The sequence below is a fragment of the Parastagonospora nodorum genome, assembly GCF_000146915.1.
Source record: "Parastagonospora nodorum SN15 chromosome Unknown scaffold_15, whole genome shotgun sequence".
Lineage (NCBI taxonomy): Eukaryota > Fungi > Ascomycota > Dothideomycetes > Pleosporales > Phaeosphaeriaceae > Parastagonospora > Parastagonospora nodorum.
In genome coordinates this window covers 723179-744876 of record NW_001884563.1, presented here as the reverse complement: position 1 = coordinate 744876, position 21698 = coordinate 723179, and the positions used below count along the sequence as shown (strand labels likewise).

At 52.6% G+C, this 21698-nt stretch overlaps 14 protein-coding genes across 14 annotated transcripts; 8 read left to right on the top strand and 6 right to left on the bottom strand.

The window, feature by feature from the left end:
* Positions 1-17: 17 nt before the first annotated feature.
* Positions 18-1770, bottom strand: SNOG_09781 (hypothetical protein; the record flags this gene model as incomplete). Its single annotated transcript, XM_001800016.1, has 3 exons — positions 1357-1770; positions 850-1305; positions 18-802 (listed from the first exon to the last, which is right to left on the bottom strand). The coding sequence occupies exons 1-3, from the start codon at positions 1469-1471 to the stop codon at positions 18-20; spliced, it is 1356 nt and encodes a 451-aa protein (XP_001800068.1). The 5' UTR covers positions 1472-1770.
* Positions 1771-2085: 315 nt separating this feature from the next.
* Positions 2086-2445, top strand: SNOG_09780 (hypothetical protein; the record flags this gene model as incomplete). Its single annotated transcript, XM_001800015.1, has 2 exons — positions 2086-2239; positions 2318-2445. The coding sequence occupies 2 exons, from the start codon at positions 2086-2088 to the stop codon at positions 2443-2445; spliced, it is 282 nt and encodes a 93-aa protein (XP_001800067.1).
* Positions 2446-2904: 459 nt separating this feature from the next.
* On the bottom strand, positions 2905-3296 carry SNOG_09779 (hypothetical protein; the record flags this gene model as incomplete). The annotated part of the gene is made up of 2 exons (XM_001800014.1): positions 2905-3001; positions 3073-3296. 2 exons carry the CDS (start codon positions 3294-3296, stop codon positions 2905-2907), a joined length of 321 nt encoding a protein of 106 aa, XP_001800066.1.
* Positions 3297-3478: 182 nt separating this feature from the next.
* On the bottom strand, positions 3479-5361 carry SNOG_09778 (hypothetical protein). Its single transcript, XM_001800013.1, has 2 exons — positions 5035-5361; positions 3479-4985 (listed from the first exon to the last, which is right to left on the bottom strand). The coding sequence occupies exons 1-2, from the start codon at positions 5219-5221 to the stop codon at positions 3568-3570; spliced, it is 1605 nt and encodes a 534-aa protein (XP_001800065.1). The 5' UTR covers positions 5222-5361; the 3' UTR covers positions 3479-3567.
* A 1452-nt stretch (positions 5362-6813) lies between these two features.
* On the bottom strand, positions 6814-7619 carry SNOG_09777 (hypothetical protein; the record flags this gene model as incomplete). Its single annotated transcript, XM_001800012.1, has 3 exons — positions 6814-7298; positions 7359-7511; positions 7565-7619. The coding sequence occupies 3 exons, from the start codon at positions 7617-7619 to the stop codon at positions 6814-6816; spliced, it is 693 nt and encodes a 230-aa protein (XP_001800064.1).
* Positions 7620-9756: 2137 nt separating this feature from the next.
* Positions 9757-10645, top strand: SNOG_09776 (hypothetical protein; the record flags this gene model as incomplete). The annotated part of the gene is made up of 2 exons (XM_001800011.1): positions 9757-10222; positions 10281-10645. 2 exons carry the CDS (start codon positions 9757-9759, stop codon positions 10643-10645), a joined length of 831 nt encoding a protein of 276 aa, XP_001800063.1.
* Positions 10646-10754: 109 nt separating this feature from the next.
* SNOG_09775 (hypothetical protein) lies at positions 10755-10995 on the top strand (the record flags this gene model as incomplete). Its single annotated transcript, XM_001800010.1, has 2 exons — positions 10755-10834; positions 10932-10995. The coding sequence occupies 2 exons, from the start codon at positions 10755-10757 to the stop codon at positions 10993-10995; spliced, it is 144 nt and encodes a 47-aa protein (XP_001800062.1).
* A 164-nt stretch (positions 10996-11159) lies between these two features.
* On the top strand, positions 11160-12084 carry SNOG_09774 (hypothetical protein; the record flags this gene model as incomplete). Its single annotated transcript, XM_001800009.1, has 1 exon — positions 11160-12084. The coding sequence occupies one exon, from the start codon at positions 11160-11162 to the stop codon at positions 12039-12041; it is 882 nt and encodes a 293-aa protein (XP_001800061.1). The 3' UTR covers positions 12042-12084.
* A 1224-nt stretch (positions 12085-13308) lies between these two features.
* On the top strand, positions 13309-14139 carry SNOG_09773 (hypothetical protein; the record flags this gene model as incomplete). The annotated part of the gene is made up of 1 exon (XM_001800008.1): positions 13309-14139. The coding sequence occupies one exon, from the start codon at positions 13309-13311 to the stop codon at positions 14137-14139; it is 831 nt and encodes a 276-aa protein (XP_001800060.1).
* Positions 14140-14974: 835 nt separating this feature from the next.
* Positions 14975-15711, top strand: SNOG_09772 (hypothetical protein). The gene has a single exon (XM_001800007.1). It carries the CDS (start codon positions 15094-15096, stop codon positions 15646-15648), a length of 555 nt encoding a protein of 184 aa, XP_001800059.1. The 5' UTR covers positions 14975-15093; the 3' UTR covers positions 15649-15711.
* On the bottom strand, positions 15691-16334 carry SNOG_09771 (hypothetical protein; the record flags this gene model as incomplete). Its single annotated transcript, XM_001800006.1, has 3 exons — positions 15691-15742; positions 15954-16093; positions 16293-16334. The coding sequence occupies 3 exons, from the start codon at positions 16332-16334 to the stop codon at positions 15691-15693; spliced, it is 234 nt and encodes a 77-aa protein (XP_001800058.1).
* A 216-nt stretch (positions 16335-16550) lies between these two features.
* SNOG_09770 (hypothetical protein) lies at positions 16551-18354 on the top strand (the record flags this gene model as incomplete). Its single annotated transcript, XM_001800005.1, has 3 exons — positions 16551-17131; positions 17183-18069; positions 18113-18354. 3 exons carry the CDS (start codon positions 16551-16553, stop codon positions 18352-18354), a joined length of 1710 nt encoding a protein of 569 aa, XP_001800057.1.
* Positions 18355-18369: 15 nt separating this feature from the next.
* Positions 18370-19092, bottom strand: SNOG_09769 (hypothetical protein; the record flags this gene model as incomplete). Its single annotated transcript, XM_001800004.1, has 1 exon — positions 18370-19092. One exon carries the CDS (start codon positions 19090-19092, stop codon positions 18370-18372), a length of 723 nt encoding a protein of 240 aa, XP_001800056.1.
* A 583-nt stretch (positions 19093-19675) lies between these two features.
* Positions 19676-21424, top strand: SNOG_09768 (hypothetical protein; the record flags this gene model as incomplete). The annotated part of the gene is made up of 1 exon (XM_001800003.1): positions 19676-21424. The coding sequence occupies one exon, from the start codon at positions 19676-19678 to the stop codon at positions 21422-21424; it is 1749 nt and encodes a 582-aa protein (XP_001800055.1).
* Positions 21425-21698: the final 274 nt, after the last annotated feature.

The following is a 21698-nucleotide window of genomic DNA, read 5'->3' as shown; positions in this document are numbered from 1 at the left end:
AGGGTTGGAAGACGCGCTTAAAGGGCGCAAAGACCAAGAATCGCAACTACAATGGCGAGCGCAGAGCCGCTGACGCGGCTGAGGCTGGGCTCGACAGTGGTTGCGGCACCGGTGCTGCTGCCGCTACCGCCCTGCGAGAAGCCTTGCTGTGCGCCGCCGCCGCCGACGGTCTGTTCTCCGCCGGAAGAACCTCCATCTGAAGATGGCGGGGATCCTCCTGGAACTTGAGCGGCCTCGGTGGCTTCAGCACGGTTACCGCCTCCTGGGTTTCCACCAGGAACCATGGCTACTGACTGAGTGGGCTGCGAGGATCCGGACTTGGGTGCCTCGCCAGGGTCTTCACCGGTACCCATCAGGGAACCGAGGATAACTTGGTTGTTGGTGATGGCGACAGTGTTGTTGGTGCCGGCCTTGTCGGTGTACTCGTAGACCTTGTCACCAGACTTCTTGATTCCAGATGGCGCGTCGTAGCATTGCACGGTGACCTCCTGGAAGCGGGCAAAGTAGTATCCATTCTGCATGTAAGGGGAGTTCCAGTCAATCTCGCCACCAGCCCACTCAATGGTACCCTTCTCGTTGCTGGACAAACCGGCAGGCCAGAGGGACAGCATGATACGGGAAGGCGTCTGGGGATAGTCGAAACGTCCAGATGTCTGGTTCCAGGTGTTTTTGCGTTCCAGTGTGCGCAGGTCCTTGCCGTCGATAGACCAGGTGAGGCTGTCTTGCTTCCAGTCGAGGCAGTATTCGTGCATGGTCGATGCTGTGTTGCCGCTGGAGATTGTGAGGTTGCCGCCATTGTTGTCTGCATGCGTTAGTCATGTCTTGCAGCGAGTCGCACATGTCACGTACAGTTGGTTACGCCCTGGGAGTAGAAGTTGGACTGCACGTGGCCAGTGTCGACACCGACCCACTCAAAGTCGATCTCGTCCTTGACGTCGGACATGAGAATGAAGGCAGTGACGACACCCTTGCCCTGAGCGGTGGTGAGCTTGGAGCAAATCTTGCCGTACCAGACATAGTGCGTGGACGCGAGCAGAGTGCCGACGGTGCCTTGGGCCATGGTCAGGAGGGTCGACTTCTGGCCGCTGCTGGGGTCCGTGTAGATGGCGGGGGTGCCCTGCGACTGCCAGTTGATCTTGGAGGCATCGCCGAGGTACTTGTCGATGGACTGGACATCGTCGAGGGTGTCGAGCGAGTAGGTGCCGGACTTGCACACGGGGCCGGGCACGCAAGAGTCGAACGAGTGCGACATGAGCGGGTCGCAGCCGCCGAGGCAGAAGGCGCCTACACCGCAGTCGCCATATACTGTGCCTGGTTAGCAGCGCGCTCGCAGTGGTGTTGGTGGAATGTACGCACGCGAGCAGCAGGGCGTGTCCTGGGGGCAGTGGTTGTCCTTGGTGCACTTTGCGGCGAGGGCAGAGCCAGCAAGTGTTGCAGCGGCGAAGACGGCAGCAATGGCGTGTCGAACCATGTTGGCGGTGGTTTTCGCAGCGTCGGGATGTCGTGTAAGGGTGCTAAGTGCGGAGTGCAGCTGTCAGAAGCCCCGCGACCAAGTGAGTGGTGGTAGAGGGCAGCACAGTCGCAGTCAACTATCGCACGTCGCAGGAGGCCGCAACTTCCCGGCAACGTCACTGAAACGGGAGGCACGATCTGAGGAGGGAGCCGGGATCGAGCGCAGCGAGTGACAAGGCTGGGCAATCAACTTGGTTTGTTTGTTGGCACCCCTGGAATGTCTTCGAGTAGCGAGCGTGTGGGGTGTATTATTAAAGCAAGCTGCTGGTTAGTAGCGAGAGGATACTCCAACAAAGGAGGGAAACAGCGCGGTAAAAGAGGAGGGAGCGTCGACGGGCATGAGACAACTAGGTCAAGGGGAACACGAGATGCCATCCAATCCAGGTGAATCGGCAGCCGCGCTAGGCTAGGCTCGGAAGGACGTGTGCCGGGGAGAGTCCCTGTTAGAAACACGGCAAAATCGCAAAATGCCTGCTGTGCCGCATGCGGATTGAATAAACATCTCACTGATCAACGCGGCTGCAAGGCTTCGAGCAGGGATGCAGCGCAGTCTCGCCGACACCGCACACAAACATGCAGAATCGCATCCACGACGACAGCAACATTTTCACCGCGTCTGCCCTGCATCGCCACCTGCGTCTGCTGGTCTCTTCTAGCGCGGCGCCAGCGTCCCAATCGATAAAGCCCCCAAAGGTATTTTTGGGTCGCACCAGCCGCTCACTGCAGGGTCCACCATCTCCACGTGCTCCCTTCCCCAAAGCATCCGGGGAATGCTGAATCGTGCCACACGACTACCACTCGCAAGGCATTGCGCGACGTCACAATCGCCTTGTTTGCATTCCAGAGACATGGGCGAGGTCGAACCTTAGCCCGTATCGCTGTGGCGCCTTTGGTGTTGCTGCTGCCCCTGAGCGCGGCACAGCGGCAGCCTAGTGCGAACAAGCCGGCGCCATCGGTAGACGTCACTGTACGAGGAGGTATACGAAGGCAAAACCATGCCTTTACACGAGAACGTCTTTGAGACAGAAACACAAGTCGCACAAAAAACTGCAGTTATAAACAAATCATTACCATCGCGCCTTCTTCCTTCTGTGCCTCTCCAAATAGTCCTTTTCCGTTTCCTTTTCCAAACCTTGCTCGTGCTCTTACAATCAAACTCATTCCCCCTCTTCAACCCCCTTCACAAAGTTCTATCGCATAGTCCAAAGGACACATAACATGTCATTTCTCCAAGATTATTAAGCTCTTCTTTCTCTCTTTTTTTAAAAAAAAGAGAGAAACACTCCCCCAGCCCTTTTCCTACTTTCCTACATCCTCAAAATCTCCACCAACGTCCCATTCCTGCCCGCCTCCCTCCCACACGTCCCACACCGCGCCGCCACATACGCCCACTCAAACCGCCCCGTCTGCTCCGACTGCACTTTCGCCGCCGTACTCATACACACCTGCCGCGCCCGACACCCCGTGTTGCACGTCAACGTCACGGAGCCTGTCAAACTTCATCAGCTCGAGAATAATGTCGATGGGAAAGCGAGATTACCCATTTCCTCGTGTTCATACTCGTGCGCGAGTTGCTGCATGTCGTCGTAGTTGTCGAATTGGCCTTCGGGAGCGAGGGTTGCGGGGCGCGAGCGCGTGGGGCATGTGTGGCAGGAGGGAACGGGGCAGATCCAGTGGAAGGTGTAGGTTGGGGAGGAGGAGGAGCAGGGGGATGGGGATATGAGCGTAGTTGAGCCGGAGGTATGAGAGGAAAATGTTTGTGCTGGGGATAGAGATGGAGTCATGGTATTTTTTTGGTTGATGTGGTGGGTATGAAGAAATTTGGGGGCAGGAAGAAAGAGTGGAAGAGTTGTTTTGATGAGGCTGGAGGTGATGGACGGTTGACGTGATGTGCACTGTCGCTTCGGAGTGGCTTCACGTCGGCATATCAAAGAAAGGTTGTTAACATCACAGACTATGGTCAAGCTTCGTCGAATCACCAGTGAAATCCTGGTCCGGGGATATGCATTACTGTCACCTCCCCAAGCTGTCCTTCACTTCCGCTCACGACTCCATCTAGTGTTGCTTGTTCGCATACAGCTTGACATAGCGAATATGCTCGTTGCCCTGCGAGTCTTCATACCTCTCGCTGACAATCTTGTACCCGCCAATCTTGGGCCACACCTTTGTCCAGCAAGCCCAGTACACCACTCCAAGCAGCAAAACACCCACACCAACCACGGGGAACACAATCCATGGATAGCCCTCAGCGTTGCGATCACCATCCGGAGGAATAAATGGCACGAGCGCGAGGAAAACGTTCGCCAGCAAGTAGATGACAGAAATCGGAAGGAACGTGTGCCATGGTGACGACCATTGCTCGCTCTTCTTGAATTGCAGGTAAATCAGTCCAGCGGCGACGAATCCGTTGATCCAGGCGCCAGGGTACGTGTACAGATCCGTGATGAAGTTGTACGCAGGGCCAGCTGGAGGTGCGACAAGCACGATGACGGTGATGAGCCAGTGCAGGAAGAGTGCTGGCGCAGGTGCGTTGAATGGCTTCATCGAAGCCCAGAAGCGAGACCAGGGCAGAAGACCTTCCTTTGCAAATTCCTGGTTCAGGCGGGCGTGTGCGAAACTGACGGCGAGGACGTTGCCCAAGTTACTCAGTGCGACAAAGGCGGGTAAGCTGCGTGCGCCGGCGCTGTTGCCAAAGACGTTGCGGAAAAAGAGACCTGCGACGATAACTTCGCTCTTTGCAAGATCCGACTTGGGAATGGCGGCAAAGTATGCGACGTTCACGAGGACGTAGAGAATGGTGGTTCCTCCGATGGCTAGGGGAGCAGACCAAGCCAATGTCTTTTTGGGGTTGCGGATCTCGCCGAGGACGTAGTTGGCATTCTCCCATCCTTTGTATGAGTACACGATGCGGAGCAACGCCTGGCAGTATCCATAAGCTCCGCCACCGCCATATCCGTCACCGATCTCGAGGGCAAATGCATTGTCAAAGTTGTGCGGTTGATCAATCTTAAGATGGCCAGCTAGCGCAGCAAAGCCGGAGAAGACGATGAAGAAGAGAATGAAGACCTTGAAGAATCCGAGCACGGTGAAGAGACGAATGCCCCACTTTGGAGCAACAGAGTGCAGTCCGACCGAGAAGGTAACACAAGCGATGGCAATGCCACGTGCAGCCCATCCGTCGGGTGACTCAGATCCTGAAGCGAAGAGCACATAGCGGCCGAAAGCAAGACTGTTGCCAGAGGAGAACCCAAGCAAAAGCATTTGCGCAGCGAGAACACATGTCGCCATGTACTTGGGGTGACGGTACACACGCTCGAGGTAGTTCTTCTCGCCTCCAGATCGTGGGATGGCAAGGCCAAACTCCATGAATACGGAGAGACCGCAGAAGGTCAGGAAACCGCCGATGATCCATAGGAAGAGAGACACTCCGACCGAGCCAGTAATTGCAAAAATACCAGAGGGAGTAGAAAAGACTATTGCATGTAAGCACCCATCTTTTTCGCAGAGCTGATTTGGACGTACTTCCGGTACCAATCATCTTGTTCAAGATGACGAAGACAGTCGCAGTGTATCCAAGTTTCTGCGATTCATCGTAGACATACGCCTGATCGTCTTGCACGCTTGCGCCATCGTATGTGGGCGGCGACGGCGAGCCTTCAGTGTCGACAGCCCTTACGACCTTGGTGTCGTCGTCATGTTTCGCACTCATCGCGAAGAGTGAAGCACCGCAAAGGATGCTAGTGTTTGTAGGGGCACCAGACGTTGATACAAGGTAGCACTTGCAATTAGCGCTACCGCAATATGTAAGTACTCCTGACGCCAACGGTGCGTCGTACTAAACCAGTGGAGTGGATGGTGGTAAGCTGCACAATCTGCAGCATATACCTGGCGATACAGGGTATTATAGCCCTCCGAGATGGCGTGCTCGAACGATTCTTCGCACCTTCCATGAGGGATATCTCGCGAAGCTTTTCAGGCCCTTGTTCGCCAACGACCATGATTGCGCGATCGCCAGTGCTTTTGACGTTCTGAGCCTTGGGTTACATGGCACCCATACTGGCGGTATTAAAAGCTACAGCTGAGTGGCTGACGCCCGCCTGAAGGGGAAGGTGGAACTTTGGTCTTGGTGAGATATTTCTTGGTATGCCCAGGTTTGTCCGCTGAGCGATGTCGTGATTACTCGGCACAATTAGTTCAGCAGGAAGGATGCTTGGCGTCGTCCAACAATGTTAAGTGTCAAGCAATCGCCGTACTTTGCGATCCTTTGAACACATGGCTTTCTTGTCGTGAGATCTGGATGTGCTCATCGCGTCTTATGGTATCATCCTGTGGCGTGGCCTCAACTGCGCGGCTCCTTCATGTGTCGGTCTTCACGAAACAAACAAGCAACTGCTGATCGCGGTCTTTCTTCCACAACTTCACAAGAGTTAGGCTTATGAAATAAGCGCGGATTTGTGATGCGGTTGGAGTCTTGAAGATGTTGCGCGAAGACGATGCAGGTGGGGCCGACCGTTAGTGAAGGCGCCAACGAGCGCGCTAATGAAGGCGCCAACGTGTGCGGCTCTTGCCATCACATCGTTGCTGAAGTCAGCCTTCATATGCTTAATGTTATTGAACGGACACAATTACATCCCATTGCATCGTCAAAATTTTGAAGGAAGCTTTCCCTGGCGATACAGAATTGCAATATGCGCCTTCTCGAAAACCAAGCCATTGGCCGATCTCGATCACTGAGGCTGAGATGCAACTTGGGTACGCCCGAAATTTGAGAAACCCTTTCAATGTCTCCTCTCATCTTCGAAGACATTCATGAAGAGGCATATCAGGCAGATAATAAGTAACTGCTCTTGACTGTTAAAAGTAGAAATAAGAACATTAACTTAAAGCAGGCAGTACACCTAATACATAGAACGCTTCATTCTTGTCATGACAACAGCCTGCATAGCATCAATTCTGCATAGCCATTACAACCGCCATAACTAATGCTTAGCGCCTCTAATGCCACGCGGTCCACCTTTGCGCGAACGCGCTAGTATTCTCTCACAGGTTCTCGCGAAAGATTTTGCGAAGCAAATGTCTCAACACAACATTGCTATCTGCTTGGTTGAATGTATTGCAAAAGATCTTTCCCGTGCTTTTCATATAAGCTCGTAGCCCCGCCACATCGGGAAATGTTTGGACCCTTTGATTGGTACTTCCGCGGCTTCGACCCTATTGAACAAGATCTACAATGTTGACGTGGGTCTTCCGAACGGCCTATTTGCAGCGTAAGTATGAAGTTTGGAGCCGCGCAGATTGGCTTCATACTTGCTCGCATCGGTCGCATGTTCGTGGAGGTGGCTCGACACCAATGGCGTGGCAAAGAGCATGCCACGCAGCTAGATCATCCTCATCACCATACCACATACGTAGCTCACCTTCCAGTGCACCTTGGTAGCGATCCCAGGCATCAGCTGATGCAGCTTCTCCACGCTGCCAGCCCTCATGTGCTCGCAAACGAGCATAGGATGTAGCTGGTGGCTGGGAGGGATCATACTCAAAGGTCGAGAAAGAGCGGAAAAATGCATCTAGAGGGGTTTCTGGAACTAAATGGTGAACTGGGGAGTCTCGCAAGTGCTGTTCGAGGGCGTGTTCGCTGTTGAATGAGCGGTTGCAGTTGCCACAGCTCAAGGACTGCGTATGTGCTTGAGAGTCTCGTTTGTGTTGTTGAAGAGCCCCAATAGTCAGGAAAGATCGATTACAGCTTGAACAGATAGATTCCATTGGACGACAACTGTTCAATTGATCTATGGAGCAGAAGAGCATAGAAGTTGCGATGTGAGGTGGACTGGTAACTCAAATCGTACCCGCTATGGCAAAAAACAGCTCTAAGTCGTGCAAAGAAGTTTTCGCTGGTGTCTTAGGAGTATCCGACACATAGTTGGAAGCGTCACACAACGTATGCCCAAATTTGCCCGACTCCAGCAGCGACACCGTGGATCTATGCCCTTCCAAAAACGCTGCGTAACGGTTTTCGCCAATATTGGTTGACCATAGTATTTTCTATGCTTACCCCGCCTCTCTGTGACACCAAGGAGTCCTTCGGGGAGAACCTCCGGTGAAGCCATACAGCTGGGAAAGCTAAGTCTAGTTAACGGTGAACTGAAAGATAACATGTGGTGGTTGCATACTTTTGCAACACATACTGCGTCTCAAAATTTTCAGAACAACCTCAATAGATGCGTTTGGGCTTCGTTCCTGTGCCTTTGTTGGGAGCACGAGTGCTGGTCTCTAGAGTTATCCCTGCGTACGTGTGGACCGTAGCGCTGGATCGCTTTGTTGAGCTGTGAACTTCATATGCAGGACCAGCATACATACCAATGACACCCATGAGTCGGTGCAACTCTACCGGAAATTGCAGTAATGGTGCGGTTACTGAGCGGTGAGGCGTTGACAACACGGCTTCTCGACAGTGCCGAAATATGGTGAAGATTCTCAGAGGTTGTCGAAGGCGACTTGTATTGATAGCTCGCTTCTACTTTCACGATTATCAGCCTGTTACGAAATTGGATCGTATCTAGAAGTAAGGGCAGAACTTCTATATATCGACCAAGGCCTCCCAACCGGTGGCCGAGATACGTGATACACAGCATATGTCAACGACGCAAGTCAAGTACTGCCGTGTTTCAGTAGCTCGCACCCACGCCAAATGCAGTGTTTGCGAGCTTCCTGTCTTTCTGAATGACATGCCACTGCGCTATTGCAAGCATTGTCACCGTCAACGATATGCCTCATAGTATTAATAAAGGACAGGCTCTTCCGAGAGATTGAGAGTCTTTCCTCACTTCACTCCCACTCTTTAATTCATTTACGCTGTTGAGATCCCAATTGCACCTACACCTAGATGGGTGCACAGTCCACAACTACACCCGCTAGCGGGCTTGTAAGCTCAACCCTTCTCGAGAAGATTGACAGGCTTTTCGCCTGCAATGCTGGAGAATACGTTGATCTACCCCAATTGGTGGTTGTAGGGGATCAATCCAGTGGCAAGAGTTCAGTACTCGAAGGGGTCACTGGCCTGCCTTTCCCTCGCGATAGTGGATTATGTACTCGCTTCGCAACGCAGATCACGTTTCGCCGTTCGAACGAAGAAAGTATAGTGGCATCCATCATTCCGGCGAAAAGCAGCTCCCAAGAGAGACAAGAAAGGCTCCGAGCATGGAGCACAAGTCCCATGCAATCGCTTGACGCAGATTCGTTTCGCAAGATTATGAACGAGGTGCGTGGTGCGTCCTATAATTTCGCAGATGCTGACAAAAAAGGTAACGTGTGCCATGGAAATCGGATTGAACACGGTTTTCCGAAGATGTTTTACGCCTGGAAGTTTCCGGTCCGTCTCAAGAACACTTCAGCGTCATCGATGTCCCTGGTATTTTCAAGCGAACGACACAAGGAATGACCACCAAAGAAGACATTGCCTTAGTTGACCAGATGGTACACGGCTACATGTCAAATCCGAGGTCCGTTATGCTCATCGTCGTTCCCTGCAATGTTGATATTGCTACCCAAGAAATTCTCGAACGAGCGGAAGATCTCGATCCTGAGGGCATCCGTACCTTAGGCGTTTTGACGAAGCCAGATCTTATTGATCAGGGTGGCGAAGGTGCTGTTGTCGATTTGTTAGAGGAACGAAAACATCGCTTGCGCTTGGGGTGGCATTTGCTTCGCAATCCCGGGCAGTCTGATTTAAATGCTGAGCGATGCCGACACGCAATAGAAGCGGAATTCTTCACCAAAAAGGCGCCCTGGAACAGTCTCGATAAAGAGAAGCTGGGAGTGCAAGCGCTCCGAGTCCGACTACAGGCAATACTCGAGGATCACATTCGTCGGGAATTCCCCAAGGTTGGTCAGAACATGTCACGCAGAATTTCGACGAGACTGATGTTATAGGTCCGATCTGAGCTGTCTCAAAAGCTGAAGATAGCCGAGAAGGATTTACGCCAATTGGGTCCAAAGCGTCAGATGCGCGAGGAACAGTTTCAATATATAGTTGATGTTGCTATTCGATTTCAAACCCTTGTGTCAGACGCACTGCAAGCCGGATATAGTCGGGCAGAGATGTTTGGAAGCAACCCTACTCTTCGGCTCGCTACTCAGGCAATCAATCGAGGGGAGATCTTCGCCAAGGCCTTAGGGAGTCATGGCCATGTATACCAATTCCAACCGGAGAACACGTCCATTCAGAACGGGATCTCGACGCTCACAATGCAAGATCCAGAGGAAGTCGGGGTACGGACGATCAAGGATCATCCAGACATTGAGGATCTTACTTACGTGAATATCTCAGTTTCAGCTCCATCTGGTGCTGACATCATCGATTGGATCCACGAATTGTACCGCGACTCCAGAGGTTTTGAGCTGGGAACATTTGACGCTACTATCCTGGGTGTGATATTGAAGGATCAAGCAGCCAACTGGGGCCGTCTTGCACACGGATACATCAGCGATATGATTGCCTTGGTGCATAATTTCATTGTCGAAGTGCTGCAGCAAATCGCCCCCAGTCGTCGAGTCTCGGATGGCATCAAAAGCTTGCTCTTGGACGACTTGACCAAGATGTATCGAGATGCGATCGACCACACGCAGTTCCTCCTCGACATTGAGCTGAACGGGACTCCTGCTACGTACAATCATTACTTTAATGAGAATCTCCAAAAACGGTACGTCATTTGTTAGCAGACCGTACAGTGCTGATAGACAGGACAGTCGTAATGCACGTCTACACGCAGACCTGGTATCGAAGAGTATCACGGACTGTAAGCATGGAACAGTGGTGCGTTTGGACGACATTGTTCAGAGCCATCCCTTGAGCAATGCTAGACACACCACCCTCGAGATTCATGACATACTGTGTTCTTACTATAAGGTTGCCAGAAAGCGGTTCGCTGATGCGGTACGCATGCAGGTCGCTGACTGTAAGCTCGTGACAGGAGCGAAAACGCCGTTGACTCTGCTCTCTGCCCAGCTCGTTGCAGGGCTTGATCATGAAACATTGGAGGACATTGCCGGTGAAGAGTTGCAGACAAAGTATGAACGGTCGAGACTTGAGAAGGAGATCAGCCTGCTAAGAGAAGGGAAGAAGATCGTTGGTTGAGCCTGCACAAGATCAAACCTAGTTAACTATTTAGTTTCGCTATTTTGAAAACTGCCTTGACTTGTCTGCTCGTCCTAGCGTTCAAGTTCTCGTGGACAGCTTCTCAACAATGATTACCAGTCCCCCATTGTTGCTGCCGTGGTGGTGTTTTAAAACCCAGCCATGGTCTAAGGGATATGAGGTTCATGCGTAAGTAGGAAAAGAATGCGCGCGCCATCCACGTGCTGGCAAGCGTCAGGTATCTGAGGATGGGCAAAGGCGGGGGCGGGTCAACTGTGCAACACAGACTGAAACAGTCTACCAACAGCGTCAGCGATGGCTCGCTTACTTTCTACGCTTGGATGAACTGAGTAAAGCTGTGGGAAGACCCCTGCTTGTCAAACACGTGCGCAAAAACATCAGGGGCGACACTGATATCGGATGTCACTGTACCTAATGTACAATACAGTACACAGCACAATAGCCAATTCGACTTCTTATCACAGACAGCAGCATCCGGTATACCTTCTTACTAATGCCTGCCGCAAGTCCTGATATGGACTCATGGGATTGCCATGTGCATTGTTTCGATCCGGCCAAATACCCTTACAAGACTCCTCGATCCTACACGCCACGACCAGCACCACTGGGCGTACTCCGCCAGAACCTCCTCACGAAGAATGTTATGCTAGTTCAAGCTACCATTGAGCGGGACTTCGCCGGGATCCTAGCGAAACTGGAAGACTGTCGGACAGCTGCCTTCGAATTCCCTGGAATGGTGCGAGGCACCATTTTGGCCGGCCCTGAAATCTTCGCCCTGTCTAATGAGAAGGTGAAGCGAATGCACCTTCTGGGTATTCGTTGTATTCGACTACACGGGTCGTATGGCGGATCAGGTCATGACTTAGGATGGGTGCAAAACGAACTGCAGGCACTGGCGGCACTCAAACCTGTTCGAGAGTACGGCTGGGCTATCTCTGCTCAATTGCCACTTGAGACATGGTCTCACTTGAAACCATTCATTTTGTCAGATCCACACCTGGCTGGAATCACCATCGTGGCTGATCACGTAGCCTGCGCTACTCCTACGGACTATGGAAGCTCGGCATTACAAGATTTCTTAGAACTTCTTGGGTCCGGGAGAGTGTACATCAAGATCTCGGCACTGCACCGTCGCAGCCCATCCGATATCCGCGCGATGGAGCCTGTCGTATGCATGCTTGCGCAAAACGCGCCACAAGCCTTGCTGTGGGGAAGCGATTGGCCACATGTGAACACATCGCACAACGACTTCGAAGAGGGTCCGCTTGAGGGCGCGGACGCATCGCATGAATTGGCTGTTGTTAAGAGCTGGCTGTCGGAGAAGCAAAAGCAGTGTATGCTTGTTGAAAACCCTCGACGTGTTTTCGGTATCTAAACTACATGGACCTATACAGTTGTTTGGAATGATATCGGCACTCTCATTTCAGTTGTGTTTACCCCGCACATGAGAATCGGCCACTGATCATGCACCGCTACCTTAGTCAGGTCTCCGCATTAGATTATGGCAGATTTCGGCCACGTGACCGACGTGACCGAAGTGGCAGGACCCACACACAAGCCTTTGTGGTAAGGCTTATTTACTAGTGAATGAGCTTGGGAGCTACTAGAATGAAGCTTATTACCCCAGATTACCCCAGAGCAAAGCACTCAGAATTGCATTTCGCATTCTGTGTTCTTCGAACGTCATTTCATTCCTTGAATACCCAGGTAGCCAGCAAGGATTCAAGATGACACTTTCTTCTACCAAAGATATGACTCCTGAAGATATTGAAACGAAAGCCGACGCTGCGCAGCGTGTGTGGACCGAGAATGTCGACCCTATCGACAAGCCAGGTACTGTCATCGACACATACAGATCATACCTCCCGGAGTACCGTGATGAGACAGAAAAACGTCTTGTGCGGAAAATTGACAGGCGTCTCCTTCCATTGGTGGTCGTTATCTACCTTTTCAACTACCTCGATCGCAATTCAATCACCCAGGCACGCCTCTATGGGCTGCAGAAAGATACGCATGTCACTGGAGCGGTGTATCAGACCGCTATCTCCATCTTCTCAGCCGGCTACATTGCTATGCAACTGCCATCCGCTATGCTCATGACAAAGCTTCGGCCTTCCAGGTTTCTTGTGAGTCCCAATATGCTTCTACAGCATCTTACAGATGAACCTCAAACTGACATTTCACGCAGCCCTCCTGTATCATTGGCTGGGCTATCGTTAGCGGCTTGACCAGTGCTGCTAATTCGCCTGCAAGTCTCCTGACGGTGCGATTTTTCCTGGGTATGATCGAAGCACCATTCTTTCCGGGCGCAATCTATTTGCTCAGTTGTTGGTACACTAAGCGGGAGCTTGGCATAAGAATGGCGTTGCTTATATGTGGAATACTTCTATCGAACTCTTTTGCCGGCCTTATATCGGCAGGCATCCTGGCGGGTATGCAAGGTGTTGGGCGGCTGGCTGCGTGAGTCGTCCAGTAACATCCTCTGGTATGCCATTATAATACTAACCTTTTTGTGAATAGTTGGCGATGGTTGTTCATTCTAGAAGGGCTTGCCACAGTTGCATTGGTAAGAACAGTTCCTCAAAGTCAGTGATATGCACGAAGTCTAGTCACTAACACATTCGCAATAGGGAATCATCGCCATGATATTCCTTCCAGACTACCCGGCCACCACAAAATGGCTGTCAGAAGCCGAGAGAGTCGTCGCTCAGGGCCGACTTGCTGCAGATGCCGGTAGCGAAGACGTACTAGGCGAAGAAAACGTCAGCATATGGCGCGGAATTGCTCAAGCAACAAAGGACCCAAGGGTGTGGTTATTTGCGTGTCTGCAAATGGCAACAACTGCATCCATATCCTACTCGCACTTCTTCCCGACTTTGATCCAGCAGATCGGATTCAAGAACAGGACTACGGTGCTGCTGTTGACCTCACCGCCGTACCTCTTTGCCTTCGTTTGGGCGCTGAGCTTTGCTACGGTCGCGGACAGGAAACAGAACAGATCAGTCAGTGCTGGCATTTCAGCTATTGTAGCCATGCTAGGCTCAGTTCTCATGATCACCGTACTCAAGAATCCCTGGGCACGGTACGCGTTTACATTCCTTGTATGCGCCGGCACGTTCGGTATCTACTCTACGACCTACACCTGGTTGTCGTCAACAATTCCAAGACCTCCTGTGAAGAGGGCTGCGGCGATCGGAATCGCAAATTCTTGCGCCAACATGGCATCGCTGTTCGCCAACTACTTTTGGCTTGATGAATACGCTCCGGAATTTAGAGCTTCGTGGGGCTGTACTTTGGCTTTCCAAGCGCTAGCCTTCTCCTGTATCGTTGGTCTGCGCTTCATTCTGAGGCGAGGCAACAAACGCTTTGAGAAGATCATTCAGGAGACCGATCCCGATGACAGAGCTGCAATGGCGCAACTGGACGACGATTCGCAGCGGGCGGTGCTCAATGGCTTCCGGTACATTACGTAGGTGGGATCCTTAGTGGTCGAGTAGCGATTATAGAAGCTCGAAAGCGAAGGGATTTACGATCTGAGGACAAATATGTCCAATGGTCGTCGGAAGATTTGAAGACCGGTCCAAGCGGAATGCGAGCGATAATAAATACCTGAGTAGAATCAGATTATATGCATGTCCAACGGACTGATGGCCATTGTGTGTAACAATTGTATTGTGTGCAGCATCTTGCTACAGCGACCAGATTAAAGACATATCGTTCGCTGCCAGAAGCTCTCTAAATGCGAGCGATTGGGAAGGCGTACGTGCTAAGTATCTCGTCGCGGTCTTGGCTTCCACTTCCCTAACGATGAAGACTAACATACCGAACAGCATGCGCCACGACTTTTGCACGAGCTACATGTGCCGAAATGCGATTGGGGCTGTCGGCGGATGTCCGCCGCAAACTAGCGTCGCAACACCCCAAAATTTTAGCGCATCGGACCCCGTCCGAAGTAATCTGGGGAACATCATCCGATTTCACCTTGTTTGAGTCAGGACTCAGGAAGATCTGGAGAAGGGAAGCCGCTGTACAAAATGGACGCCATATACACCTACGATAAATTATCTACACTATTCAATCAATCCCCATCTCCCACCATTCGAATATCTGACCACAACTGCACCAATTCCACAACTACACCGCAACCATGATCACCCAAGATAACCCCTACACCCTCTCCAACCCCTTCCGCACGCGCATCCTCTCCGGCGATGTCTGCGCGGTAATGTCCACCAAACTCGTGCTCAAGAACGAAATGGCCATGCTCATGAAAATGGCCAACATCCACGGCGCATTCATCGACATGGAGCACTCGACGAACGACCTGCACACCGTCGCCCAATTCGTCCTCGCATGCACCTACTGCGGCGTATCCCCCATCGTGCGCGCGCCCAACAAATCACCAGAAAACCTCGCGCGCATCCTGGATGCCGGCGCTGCTGCCGTCGTCATCCCGCACGTGGATTCCCTCGGCGGAAATCAAGGCGCTTGTGCGCGCAGCCAAGTATGCGCCGCTGGGCGACAGAGGGTGCACGAATAACCAGCCGATTCTCAACTTCCAGAAGGTGCCGACGTTCAAGCAGAATGAGTTGCTGAATCGCGAGACCATGCTGATTCCCATGATCGAAACGCCCGCCGCGGTTGAGCTGGTCGACGAGTACCTTGCCGTCGACGGCGTGGATGGCATACTCATCGGTTCAAATGACTTGTGCACAGATATGAGGATTCCAGGACAGTATGACAGTCCGGTGTATCAGGATGCGGTTGTGAAGATTATTGCGGCGGGCAAGAAGGCGGGGAAACCGATTGGCATTGGGGGGATTGGGCCGCGGTTGGATCTGCTGGAGAAGTTCTTTACGATGGGCGCGTCATGGTCGTTGAGTGGGGCGGATATGGCCATGTTGCAGGCGGGGATGCAGAAGTTGGGGAGTACGTATGAGGAGTTGAATGGGAGGGTGAAGGAGGCGAGGGAGAAGATGTAGATACCATTTTTATTTTTAGATCGTTTTCCAAATATCCATCAACTAGTTTTGCAAGCTTTCAACGATCTTGCTTTTCAACCAGTGTTTGAGTGACCTGGTGTCGGATCTGTAAACGACGCATGTATTCATCCACCTAGGCTTCCTTCGAAGCGCGGAACATTTCCGTCTCTCAATACCACCACCCACTCCCGAAGCAGTAACCCGGACCTACTTCACATCATCAACCCGATAAAGTACGGCATCTCATGGATACCCTAGATCCCAATGGTCAAGCTCAAAGTCCTACCATTGCGTCAAAGGCTTACCAGGCCGCGAAGCAGCCTTGGCGTGCGTCAACGGCGACCAATTTTCTAGCAGCGAAGTCCTCGGGACGAAAACATTTCTGAACAGGCACAAGCGATATTGCTGATCTGTGTGTGAACGGGTCGGCCAAGTCCCCCGGCATCTACAGTGGTGTATATGTTATGCATTATTGGGGAATGGCGACGATGTAGTCTGCAGCATGAGGTCTTCCAGGGCTTGCTGGAGTTCAGTAGTCCCGCAGTATGTCCTTTCTGATGCAATTGCAAGTCATCCAGGTGTGTACAAGGCAAATTCCGCCATGCATGACTCCCTGCCAACGGTGCGAGGTTACTGCATGTGACGTGGGTGGGTCCCAGGATACTGCCGGGAGGAAGATACCCCATGGGGGGCTCATATGTGGGTATATGTATGTCAGGGAAGTGTAACCCCGCGATGATCAGCGGAACCACGTTTAGTTGCTGGCTCGAACGTTGATCTGCGCGCGATCCATCCTGGAATCTCGACGACCTTATTCTCTTTGACATCTGAGTCCTGAACAACTAACACTGATACTCGTGCGTGCTTCGTGTTCGGATCTCCTCACTGAGCCAAATCCAGCAATGGACGAAAAGCCCACAGCAGCACGCCTCTCGCGTTCAACCTCGCCATCTCTCCAAAACACCGCTCTACACTCCGAAGCTGCCCGTAAATCCTCCATCACAAGCACAAATGGCAAAACGAAAACCGAAGAAATCGCACGCATCGACGCCCTGGCCACCGCACCCGGTGTGAGCTTGGCATCCTTCGCACATCTCGACGAAAAAGCCATCCTCCGAAAAATGGACCTGCGATTAATCCCCATGCTCGCCCTCCTCTACCTGCTCTCATTCCTGGACCGCGGCAACATAGGAAACGCCAAGATCGAAGGGCTTACAGAAGACCTGGGCATGAGCGGCGCGCAGTACAATTGGTGTTTGACCGTGTTTTTCTTCACGTATGCTGCGTTCGAGGTGCCGTCGAATCTGCTTTTGAAGAAACTGCGGCCGAGTGTGTGGTTGCCGACGATTATGGTGGCGTGGGGGATAGTCATGACGCTGATGGGCATAGTGCAGAATTATCATGGACTGCTCATTGCGAGGATATTCCTCGGGGTGACGGAGGCTGGGCTGTTTCCGGGCGTTGCGTATTATATTACGATGTGGTGAGTATATACAGGCGAGTGTTTTGGGCGCTGTGATACTAAGGTTGATAGGTATGCGAGGCATGAAGCCCAGTTTCGACAAGCGCTGTTTTTCAGTGCTGCGAGTGTGGCGGGCGCGTTCTCCGGGCTACTGGCATATGGCATCGCGCACATGGATGGTGTAGGAAACATCGCCGGGTGGAGATGGATCTTCATTCTTGAGGGGATTCTAACTGTGGTCGTGGCTATTATTGCGTACTTTACACTGTACGACTTTCCTGAGACTGCGACGTTTCTGACCGAAGAGGAGCGAGCATTCGTAGTGTACAGGCTCAAGTACCAAGACTTCAAGGATGAGGGAGAAGGCGGAGCAGTCAGAGTCGCGCAAGATGACAGTTTCCAGTGGAAGTTTGTGAAAGCCGCATTCCTGGACTGGCAGATCTGGACTAACGTATGGGTGTATTGGGGTAAGCTGTCTGATGGCGTTCTCCATTTGTGTCGAATACTGACAAGGACAGGCATCGTTTGCCCCTTGTACGGAATCTCGCTATTCCTTCCTTCAATTATTCGCGGCCTTGGATACACCAGCTCCACAGCGCAACTGTTGACAGTACCAATTTACATCACGGCTTCGGTGCTAGCGGTTGCAGTAGCGTGGTTCAGCGATCGCGTGGGCAAGCGCTACCCATTTATCCTCGTATGCTTGTGCATCATGGCGGTCGGATTTATCATGTGTGTTGCAAGCGCGACCCCAGGAGTTATCTATGCTGGCGTGTTCATCGCTGCATGCGCGTTGTACCCGGCTTTCCCAGGCAACATCACATGGCTCAGCAACAGTGAGTTGAACGACACTCGACTTTGTGGCCTGCCGGCGCTGACTCTCTGTTTAGATCTTGCTGGATCGACCAAACGAGCCACGGGCCAAGCCATCCAGATCGCTGTAGGCAATCTCGCAGGAGGTATGTTTAGTGCTCTCATCCACTCATTCCAGGGTATTGACAGCCCCAGCCATGGCTTCCAACTTCTATCGAGCGGAAGACTCGCCACGTTATATCCTCGGGCATGCGCTCGAACTCGGCTTCATCGGCGCGGGCATCGTGGCGTTGCTGGTGTTGGTGTTCAACTACAAGCGCATCAATAAGAAGCGCGAGAGGCAGATGGCTGAGGGTGCGCATAACGGATACACGCCGGAAGAGCTGGGCGCGTTGGGGGATCGCGCGGTGACGTATCGGTACTTCTTGTAGCAATGTGACGCCAATTCAATAGTCTTGTATTCCCGTCTCGCCAGTCAAGACCTTTTCTTTGCCCTCGCCGTCCGAGTCGAAGTCGCTCTCCATGCTCTCGAACCATGCGTCTTGGAGGTCCCGCTCTTGCTCTGGGTGGTCATATTTGACGTTGCCATCCACGTTCTTGTACTCAAAGTCGTCGTCTCCGCCCCTCAGGAAGCGCTGAGTCATCTCGTCGACCCACCATGCGCGGCCTTCGTCCTTGGTCATGGGAATGTCGTCCTTGTCTTCTTCGAGGATCTGGCCGTCGGGGCCGCGGTTGTATGTGAAAAGCGAGAGGGGATCTGGCTGGGAGAGGGCGTCCTTCTTCGCCTCAGCGCGCCAGAGATCGGATGCGATTTGCCCCGAGGCGCCCTTGCGGCGGCCTTCAGCTTCACGCTCGGCAGCAGTCTGGAAGCGGCGGATGAGGCGGTCGTACAGCAGCGGATCGGCGAGTTCGAGGGACGAGTCGGAGAAGTATTCGGGGTGCACTTCGAGGTACCGCTTTCTTCGGTTCTTGGCGGCCAATCTGGAGGCGCGCTCTTCTTCTTGCTGGCGCGCCTCGAGCGTCGACAGGATCTCGTCTTCCTCCCGCATGGCCAAGTCTTCTGGTACGGGCACAATCTTGTTGGCGTCCGAGAGGCCATTGGAGGTCGCGGGGTTCTGGTCGTCCGAAACATTCGGCGCAGTCGCGGGGCGAAATGCAAGTGGCGCCATGTTGGGTGTCGCAGTCAAATACGGCATGCTCGGATGGTGGGCGAGGAAGCGACTTCAAGCGGGCGAGGAAGCGACTTCAAGCGGGCGAGGAAGCGACTTCAAGCGGGCGAGGAAGCGACTTCAAGCGGGCGAGGAAGCGACTTCAAGCTGTGCGCGAAGCAGGAAGCAGCTCATAGATGGAATTGATAATGACGCCACCCGAGCGCTAGGCCCAGAAGGTGAGACAGGGACCACTCCACCTCCGCCCTAATCATCGGCGTTTCATCCATGCATCAAACCAGTTCGCCAGGAACAGCTGGCTTTCTTGGTGCTTTGCTTTCTATCCTCCCCCGTCGTTCCTTCTTCCGCCCTGTTTTCGTATAGACTGCCCTGCCTTCTGTCTTTCCTCACTTCGCAGGCCGAATTGATCGTGCCGGCTACACGGTCCGCGACTAGAGGAACCCAAGCTCGAGCCGCTGAGGACATCTGTCTCTTTTATATTTGGTTACTGTGCCTTGCGATACCCCTGCTTTTTGTTTACACAAACATTGTTTTATAGAGAAGGAGAGAAGGAAACATCTGGGAAAGAGATAGAAACGGCACCATGTCTTCAAGGCAGAAAACACAGAAAAAGCCCAAGGCTGCAAAGGAAGCGCAGAAGCAGACGGGGCAGCTTCCACCATCAAACGTACTGAAGAACGTCAGCCGTGCAGCAGCAATTCTGTTCCTAGCAGGAATTGCTTCACCAATTTCCCAACTCAACCTGTCGCCAGTCTATGGATCCATTCCAGCATCGTTGCACCATCAGCGGGCCATGACCATCACCGCTGTTGGAGCCCTCATCGCCCGACGAGGATTGAAGAGATACATATCTGCGGACCTGGCACAATACATTGCTGTTGTAGCGTACTGGACTCCAGTAATCCAATTCCTTCTGTTCCCGTACAGCGGAAAGCTGGGCATCGAATACGGCCCGCTCATCCTCGAGTCGCTTACATACTTTCCATTGCTATTTCTATCCATGTACGCTACAGCCGATCTAATGGAGTCGGTCGATCTATCTGAGTTCAATCTACCTTCATCCGTGGGAGAGGCCGCATTGCCCACAGCAGCCTACTTCACCGTCTCAACCGTCGCAAAAACGAGCAGCACTCTTCTCCCTGACCTCATCGGCACGTCGCTCTACTTCACTCGCATCGGGTTCCAGATGCTCATTGCGTCTGCATCTGCGGTTCTCAGCCCTTCTCGCATCATCCTCTTCGCATTCCCCGCAATCTTGCACACGCTCTGGGCCAACCCACATCACATGTCCGATCATGGTTTCCAGCTCGCAAACAGCACACTGTATGCCGCGGAAAATTACACGATTCTTGCCCGTCAGGAGTCGTTGACAGGCTATGTATCCGTCCTTGAGAACAACGCAGATAACGCATTCCGCCTCCTGCGCTGCGATCATTCTCTCCTTGGCGGCGAGTGGCTCGTCACACCCGAAGCCTATCGCAAAGGCCAACGTCGACCTGAATCCATCTTTGCTGTGTTTGTACTCCTTGAAGCCATCCGCCTGGTGAAGCCCATCGATCCCTCGGTCCCTACACTGGACGACTCCCAAAAGTCCGCCCTGAACATCGGCCTGGGCATCGGCACTGCACCAAACGCTATGATCGCACATGGCATCAATACCACCATTGTCGAGATAGATCCCATGGTCCATCACTACGCCACTAAGTACTTCGGCCTCTCGCCAGACCATACCGCAGTGATCAGGGACGCAGTATCCTACGTCGCCCAAAAGTCCGTCTCAAACCCTGCAAGCTTCAACTACATCATCCACGACGTCTTCACCGGCGGTGCAGAGCCCGTCTCCCTCTTCACAACCGAGTTCATGCGCGGGTTGTACAATCTGCTCAAAGACGATGGTGTTGTCGCCATTAACTACGCCGGCGATTTATCACTAGGCTCGACACGCCTGGTGCTCAACACCATCCACGCCATCTTCCCCGCCTGCCGTCTATTCCGAGACCAACCTGCCCCCGAAACCCTCAAACCCGGTGAAGCGGATTTCATCAACATGGTTGTCATTTGCGTCAAGAATGACGGCGGGAAGGGCAAAAAGGCTATTACATTTAGAGAGCCGCTGCAGGAAGACCTCTTGGGTAGTATTGCTCGGCAGAACTTCTTGATGCCTAAGGAGCAGTTGGAGGTCAAGTATGATTATGTGAAGCCTGAGGATGGTGGTAAGACGATGGGCAAGGCTGATGTGGGTGAGCTTGAGAGGTATCACAAGGAGGGCGCGGTGAGCCATTGGAAGATTATGAGACAGGTGTTGCCTGCGGGCGTTTGGGAGATGTGGTGAGCAGCAGATGAAGATACAGGCAAGAATTGGTAAGAGGAGTGTAGTTGGAACTTTTGGATGTTTTTGTACATACTGGTAGTTATTATCTCTATACTTGTACTTTTCCTTTGGCGGGCGAATCAAGAAATCTATTGCATTCTTCATGTTTAAGCCGCCGGCGAGCCTAAAGAGTGTCGGGAAGTTGTGCAACAAATAGAAGTATTAGAGACGTCTTGATGCACTCCTTGTTGATTCCGAGCGGAACACAAATACAGTCACTCATACACCAGCTGGT